The sequence below is a fragment of the Ichthyophthirius multifiliis genome, assembly GCF_000220395.1.
Source record: "Ichthyophthirius multifiliis unplaced genomic scaffold scaff_1120509251323, whole genome shotgun sequence".
NCBI lineage: Eukaryota > Ciliophora > Oligohymenophorea > Hymenostomatida > Ichthyophthirius > Ichthyophthirius multifiliis.
The window spans coordinates 1-7,417 of record NW_004085986.1 but is presented as its reverse complement, the minus strand read 5'-3'; the positions used below and the strand labels follow the sequence as shown (position 1 = coordinate 7,417).

General features: G+C 14.8%; 2 protein-coding genes across 2 annotated transcripts, besides 17 other annotated features; one reads left to right on the top strand and one right to left on the bottom strand. All coding sequences in view use genetic code 6, as the record gives it.

The window, feature by feature from the left end:
* Positions 1 to 56: 56 nt before the first annotated feature.
* Positions 57 to 99: a microsatellite.
* A 276-nt stretch (positions 100 to 375) lies between these two features.
* Positions 376 to 473: a microsatellite.
* Positions 416 to 483: a microsatellite.
* Positions 433 to 481: a microsatellite.
* A 25-nt stretch (positions 484 to 508) lies between the features above and the next one.
* Positions 509 to 579: a microsatellite.
* A 14-nt stretch (positions 580 to 593) lies between these two features.
* Positions 594 to 654: a microsatellite.
* A 103-nt stretch (positions 655 to 757) lies between these two features.
* Positions 758 to 1,914, bottom strand: IMG5_181880 (MORN repeat protein; the record flags this gene model as incomplete). Its single annotated transcript, XM_004027462.1, has 3 exons — positions 758 to 872; positions 923 to 1,375; positions 1,440 to 1,914. Coding segments are annotated over 3 exons (1,043 nt in total), but the record flags the coding sequence as incomplete, so codon positions are not given.
* Positions 1,385 to 1,416: a microsatellite.
* A 365-nt stretch (positions 1,915 to 2,279) lies between the features above and the next one.
* Positions 2,280 to 2,329: a microsatellite.
* A 106-nt stretch (positions 2,330 to 2,435) lies between these two features.
* Positions 2,436 to 2,465: a microsatellite.
* Positions 2,466 to 2,476: 11 nt separating this feature from the next.
* Positions 2,477 to 2,530: a microsatellite.
* Positions 2,531 to 2,783: 253 nt separating this feature from the next.
* Positions 2,784 to 2,867: a microsatellite.
* Positions 2,864 to 2,896: a microsatellite.
* A 676-nt stretch (positions 2,897 to 3,572) lies between these two features.
* On the top strand, positions 3,573 to 4,702 carry IMG5_181870 (hypothetical protein; the record flags this gene model as incomplete). The annotated part of the gene is made up of 5 exons (XM_004027461.1): positions 3,573 to 3,587; positions 3,640 to 3,721; positions 3,776 to 4,122; positions 4,164 to 4,397; positions 4,445 to 4,702. The coding sequence occupies 5 exons, from the start codon at positions 3,573 to 3,575 to the stop codon at positions 4,700 to 4,702; spliced, it is 936 nt and encodes a 311-aa protein (XP_004027510.1).
* A 184-nt stretch (positions 4,703 to 4,886) lies between these two features.
* Positions 4,887 to 4,953: a microsatellite.
* A 1,788-nt stretch (positions 4,954 to 6,741) lies between these two features.
* Positions 6,742 to 6,814: a microsatellite.
* Positions 6,808 to 6,858: a microsatellite.
* A 472-nt stretch (positions 6,859 to 7,330) lies between these two features.
* Positions 7,331 to 7,412: a microsatellite.
* Positions 7,364 to 7,417: a microsatellite.

The following is a 7,417-nucleotide window of genomic DNA, read 5'->3' as shown; positions in this document are numbered from 1 at the left end:
ATAATAATTATTCAAATTATAATAATATTATATAAAAAATATTAAATTAAAACAAAAAAAATATATTTATTATAAAATTATATTTAAATTAAAAATATAAAAATATAAATTATATTTTATTAATTTAGTAAATAAATTAAAAATAAAAAAAAAATATAATAAATGTAAAATAAAATAATTAAATAAATATTGATAAAAAATATATTAGATAAATATTCTTTTAAATTTAATTTATATTAATATTCAAAAAAAACATATATAATATAGAGATAAATATTAAAAAAAAAAAAACAAATAAAAAATTATTTAATTTGTTTATAATAATAAAAATAAAATTTTATATATAATATATAAAATAATAAAATAATAATTTTTATAAATAATAAGTAAATTAAAAAAAAAAAAAAAATTAATTAAATAAAAATATTAAAAAATAAAATAACATAAAATTAAAATTAATATAATAAAATAAATATAATAATATTATTTAAATAGATATTTATTTAATTATATAAATATATAAATATATAAATATATATAAATTTATAAATTTACTAATATATAAATTTTAAATATATATATATATATAAAACATTTTATATTATTTCATCATATTATATTAAATTATTTTATATTTTTTTATTTTTTATATTAAAGTTTCAAATTTTCTATATTTCTTATTTTTCTTTTTATTTAGAAAATCCTTTTTTTTATATAAAAAAATTATAATTTTATTTTCAATATTATTTATTATTACCATTTTATCCTCTTTCCATTATACCATTCTCCATATTTCTCATCTTATTTATTTCCTATGTATAATCCTTCTCCATGTTATTTTCCATTAGCCCAATATCCTTTATATATGTTTCCTAATTAAAATAATACAAAAATTTTAAAAACATATTTTCATAATAATTACCATCAGGCCAACTAAAAACACCGTAGCCATGCTTTTTGTCATTTTTATATTCACCATCATATTTCCTACCATCCTACCATTTAAACACTCCTTTTCCATCCATTTTATTTTCTACCCATTCTCCATCATAAATTCTTCCATCTGGCCATTTATAAATTCCTTTACCATGGATATTGTTTTTTAAAAAATCTCCTTCAAAAGTTGACCCATCTGACCAATTAAAATGTCCTTTTCCATTTTTTTTCCCTTCAAAATAGTCTCCTTCATATTTTGCTCCATCTGGCCATTTTTCAATACCTTTTCCATGTTATTTATCATCATACCATTAGCCTTCATATATAGCACCATTAGTATGATAATAAGTCCCAGTTCCATTTGCCTTATCGTTTGCCCATCTTCCATAAAATATATCTCCATCACTATGTATAAGTCTTCCTTTTCCATTTGTCATATCTATAAAAATTATTTTTTGTTTTATTTTTGTTTTATTTTTTTATTTTTTATTAAAAAAAACTACTATCTTTCCAATATCCCTCATATATAGATCCATCAGCCCAATATTATGTTCCTCTACCATTTCTATACCCATTTTTCCATTAGCCAACATAGACAGAACCGTTCTCAAATTAATAAGGGCCAAGTGTCGGAAGATTAGTATATTCTGGTTCATCTTCATCATATTCAAACTTAGAAACATTTTAAACAATTATTTTACTATTTTCACTTAAATAATTTGGAATTTAAGTTACTGGCCAGGCTATGTTAATTTAAGGATAGTGTTGATTTTATGAATTTAATTCGCGTTTATTATTTTCGTATTAATCGGGGTTCTATATGTCGTTACTTTGTATAAAAGTTTGGTATTTTAATTAATTTTCTATTAAAGGTAATGTTTTCTTTTATTATATGTTTTATTAGTTATATTTTTTATTGTCAAATTTTGTTTCTTTATATATATATTTTTATAATTTTTTTGTATTTTATTTTACCATAATTATTAAAATCTGTTTCATATTAATCTTAATGATTTTTAATATCATGTTATATTTATTCTTGTTAATCGGATGTATTACTGCAACAATTATTACCCATTTAAAAATTTATTAATATTATTATATACTATATATTTTTTATTTTAATTGTAAAATATATAATTAATTATATATGAAGTTTTTAGTTTATACTCAGAAGAATAATTTATTGATATTAATTAGTTTAAATTAAACTAAAAAAATAAAATTAAATGTTATTGTTTATTAATTTAATAATTGGAATAATATATAAATAATTAATAATTAATTTTTTTATTATACAAGAAAAAATTATATATATTTTTAACATTTTTATAAATTTATTTAAATATATTTGTTTAAAAAAAAAAATAATACTCGTTAAAAAATAAAATAAAATATCAAATACTATTTTACATTTTTTATAAAAAACAAATTCGAAAAAAATATATAATTTCAAATTATTCTTATTTAAAAAATATTAATAAAAATAAATGAATTATTATAAAAAAAAAAATATAAAAAATAAAATAAGATTATTTAATAAATAAATAAAATTATATAATTAAACTAAAATAAAATATAATTTAAATTAAATTCAATTATTTTTGTATAAAAAACAAATTATATTATTAATATATAATTATATATATAGTAAAAACATAATATTAAATATAATAAAAATAATAATTTTTATAAAAATTTCTATTTATATAAAAAAATATGTTTAAATGAACAAATAAATGCAAAAATATTTAAAATAAACATAATAATGATAAAAAAAAGATAAATATAATGAAGTATTCATAAAATTGAAAAAAAAAAAATATAGCTAAATTAAAAATAATGTTTTATTATTATTATTATTAATATTTTAATTATTATTATTATTATTATTATTATTATTATTATTATTATATATATATATTTATTATCATTTTTTTTTTTATATTTTCTTTTTTATTTTATTAATTTAATATTATCTTGCATTTTATTTAAGTTATTATAATCAGAAAGATAATAATAATAATTTTATTTTTAATTAATAAATTTATTATATTAAATAATATAATTTTTATTTTAATTTATATATATAATAATTCAAATAAGATATATATTGTATTCTTAATTAAATTAATTTTATAATATTTATTATATTTATATAATACGAAAATACAAAAACTTTTTAAATTATAAAATCAAAAATAATACTTTTAATTTTTTATTTTTTTATTTCATATATATTAAATTCAAATTTTATAATTTTTTTTTTTTATAAATATACTAAATTAAATTAAATTTTTATAGTCTTTATTTATTTATAAAATATCTAATTTTTTTAATTAAAATTGTTTTATTTAATTATATATATATTTATTATATTAATTTTTTTATTTTTATTTTTATGAAAATAATTAATTTAAATTTTTTTTTACAATATATTTATTTAAAATAAAGTTATCTATTTATTTTAAAATAATTTTTTTTTTTCTTAAAATAAAATAAAATATTTATATCCTTTATCTATCTTATAATTAATATATATATTAAAAAAAATAAAAAAAGAAATAAATAATTTATTGATTTTAAAATTATAAAAAAAAATCAAAATTTAAACAAATAAAAAAAAAATTTCAAAAATGAGTGATTAAAATGTATATATCAAATAAAAATTTACATCATTACTATTTAATTTTTAAAATAAAGCTTATGGATAAGGCAAAAATATAAAAAATCGATAATCAACATATAGATGAGGCAGTTGATTTAGATTCTGATGGTCAATCTGGTAAAAAATAAATTATATTTTATTTAAAATGAATAAATAAAATAAAAAAAATAGAAGACATAGAATCTCATGACGAACCTGAAAACAAAGATAATAATATTCTAAAAACTTAACAAAAATCTCAATAATAAGGATAAGAAAAATAATTAAGTGAAGAAGATTTAAAACCTCCACAAATTGTAGGCGCATATAATCCTTCCGATTATGCACATTTAGATGTAAATAATGAGATAAAAGAACTATTTAAATATGTATAAAGATATTAACCTATAAACATGTAATTGTAATCAAAATTACGACCTTTTATTCCTGAATACTATCCTGCAGTGGGAGAAGTTGATGCTTTTTTAAAAATGGCACGACCAGATTAACAAGAAGAATAATTAGGATTACATATATTAGTAATTATGATATTATTATTATTTTTTTAATAAAAAAATAGGATGAACCAGCATTAAATTAATCAAATAGGCCCGTAATAGATTTAATGTATAAGGAATTAGTTAAAAAAAAGAAAGATGATAAATCTATAACTATACATTCTATAGAAAACGCAGAAAAAAATCCAAAAGAAATTCAATTATGGATAAATAATGTAGCTTAAATTCGAAAAAAAAAACAACCTCCAAGTGTTTCTTATACTAAGTAAATGCCTGATATTGATACTTTAATGCAAGTAAAATTTATTAATTTTTTTTTAAAAAAATATAAATCAAAATAAAGGTTTGGCCTTAAGAAATAGAAGATGCGCTTTCTAATTTTAAAATCCCGAGCGAAGAATTAGATTTAAATCTTATGGATTATAGCAAATTAGCTTGTGCGATTTTAGATATTCCAGTCCATAACACTAGTAATAATACTAATGTTATTGAGTCTCTACATGTACTTTTTACCTTATATTCTGAGTTTAAAGCTAATTAACATTTCTAATAAAATAAGGATTAATAATATGAATAAAATTAGCTTTAAATTAACTAATGATTTTATTTTAAATTAAGACTAAATAAAACTGTTTCATAAATCATAAAATTTTAATATTTTTTTTTATATGATAAAAAAATATTTTATAATAAATAAAAAGGAAAATAAATTAAATTATATAAAAAAAAGGTTCATTAAAAAAAAAAAAAAAAATTAATATATTATTCAAAATAATATAAAAGTATTAAATAAAAAATATTATTTACATATTTAAAAAAATAAAAATATTTATACTTAAATAAATAATAATAATATTTTTTTTTTTTTTTATAAACAAAAATATAAATTTTAAATAATAAATTTATTATATTATAAAAAAAATTTATATCGTGTTTAAACAAAAATATTTTTAATTGCCTTCATAACATTTTTTTTTTAAGCAAAGATGAAGTTTCTATTAAAAAATTATTATTATTCATAATAGAAGATTACTATAAAGATATTTCTTTTGAATTACTTCTTGAAGTAAAATAATTACAAAAAATTTATTTTCTTTACAAATAAGTTTTTAAAAGTAATTATTCTGAATTTCTTTTTCGAATATTATTATAAAAATTTAATTAGTTTCTAGAAGTACTTAAAACATCTTTCTCTATATTATTTTCATTTATTTATTAGAAAAATTACCTATCATGCTAATTTCTTATAACATTTTCAATTTTAAATATTTTTTTTATATTTTCAAAAATATATTTTTCACTTTCTTTTTATCTTCTTTAATTAAAAAATGTCAAATCTTTTTATTTTTCGCTTTAAGTTATATTCTAAAAATATTCTTAATTTTTTCTATAAAAAATAAAAAATATAAACAAAAATAAATGTATTTAATAAATAATTAATCTAAACTATTAAATAAATTTAAATAATATAATATACTTTATATCAAAATAATGTTATTAATCAGACATATTGTTTTTTATTTAAACATATTTTTTATTGTATATGAAAAATTATTCATGTAAATATTTTAATCATTATTAGAATTATGTTCAGTAATAAATTATATATCTTTACAAGTATTCATTTTTTACTTTTTTTTTTTAAAACTAAATTTTATTAGTAAAGTTATTAGAAAGTTATTTAAATAAATCAATACTAAGACATTTTTATTTCAAAAACTTATTTCTTTAATCTAAAATCTAGAAATTATTTTCTTTAGTTATTATTTAATCCTAAACAGTTTTAACAAAAACATTTCTTTTGTATATATAATTATCAAATTATTTATTTTCTTTTAATTCTTAACTAATATCTTTCGAATTTTTCTTAAAATTTATTTTTTTCTTTTCCGTAAGTTATTCTTTTAGAAGATTAGACTTAACATTTTAAATAAGTTAAGTCCTTTAAATTTACCAATCGTATTTAATTTAAATATCCTATAAATATAAATTAAGTGTTCCATTTAATTTAAGAGAATTAATAAGTTTCTATAATAAAAAAAAATATTATTATATACTTTAAATGTATTTTTAATAAAAAATATAAATATTATATTTTAAATTTACATCTTAGTTAATTTAATATATTTCAGCTACATTAGATATAATAGTTGCTTTAGTTTCTCTAACTTTTAAATTATTAACAAAAGCTTAATCAATTCCAAAATACTAATTTTTGCCCACAATTGATAAGGCGACTTATTTGTAAGGTCTAAAATATTAATTATTTTAATAATTAATATTTAAACGTTGATATTTTCTTTATATATCATCTATTTATTTTTATTCTTCATATTCTTCATCTTCAATAAATATAATTTATGTAATTTCAACTTCACCTTCTTTTATAAAATAAAGGTCTGTACAAGAATCTCCTTAACTATATAAAATTTTGTTTTTTTAAAAAGTTTCTAACTTCATGAATTGAAAAATAGAAAGAAGCCTTGAAGGCTAAATATTTTTAAAAAAATTAAATTATTATAAATAATCTAATGCATTTCTTTTCGATATATTATGATAAGCACCTAAGAGTTTATTAAAACTTTATTTTGAAAGAGTTATTAAATGTGTATCTTCTTAACAAAGCATTGTAGCTGTTCTTATATATATATATATATAAAAATATATATATATATATATATATATATATATATATATATATCAATATATATATTAATTTAATTTATATATTTTTTTTATTATTATTATAATTTATATTATAAACAAAGATATTTGATATTTTCAATCTATATTTCTATTTATATATATTTTTATTTACCTTTTAGAGTTTGTAATTAATGCTATTTCTCCAAAACCTTCACCAGCTTTATATATTTTGACTTAAATAAAATCTTAGAATTTATTTTGAATAATCTCACTAACCTCTGATTCTTACTTCATTACAATTTTTTATTTTCTTTTTTTTATATATATATAATTAAATAAGATAATTATCTTAATAAAAAAAAATATACACTCTGTTTTTCAAATATTTTTATGATACTATTCTCCATAAAGCCTAACCCTTATTTATATATTCTTATAAAGGCGATTTTAATGAAGATTTACTAATTCCAGGATATATATTTTCATCTAATTAGTGTTACCTGCTTTTTAATTAATTTAAATTTGGAATTAAACATATTACAGATCCTTTTAAAACTATATAATATTTATCACCTAATTATCCTAAAATATATATTAAAATATATTTTTAAAATAAATATATATATATATATATATATATATATATATATATTATTATATATATATATAT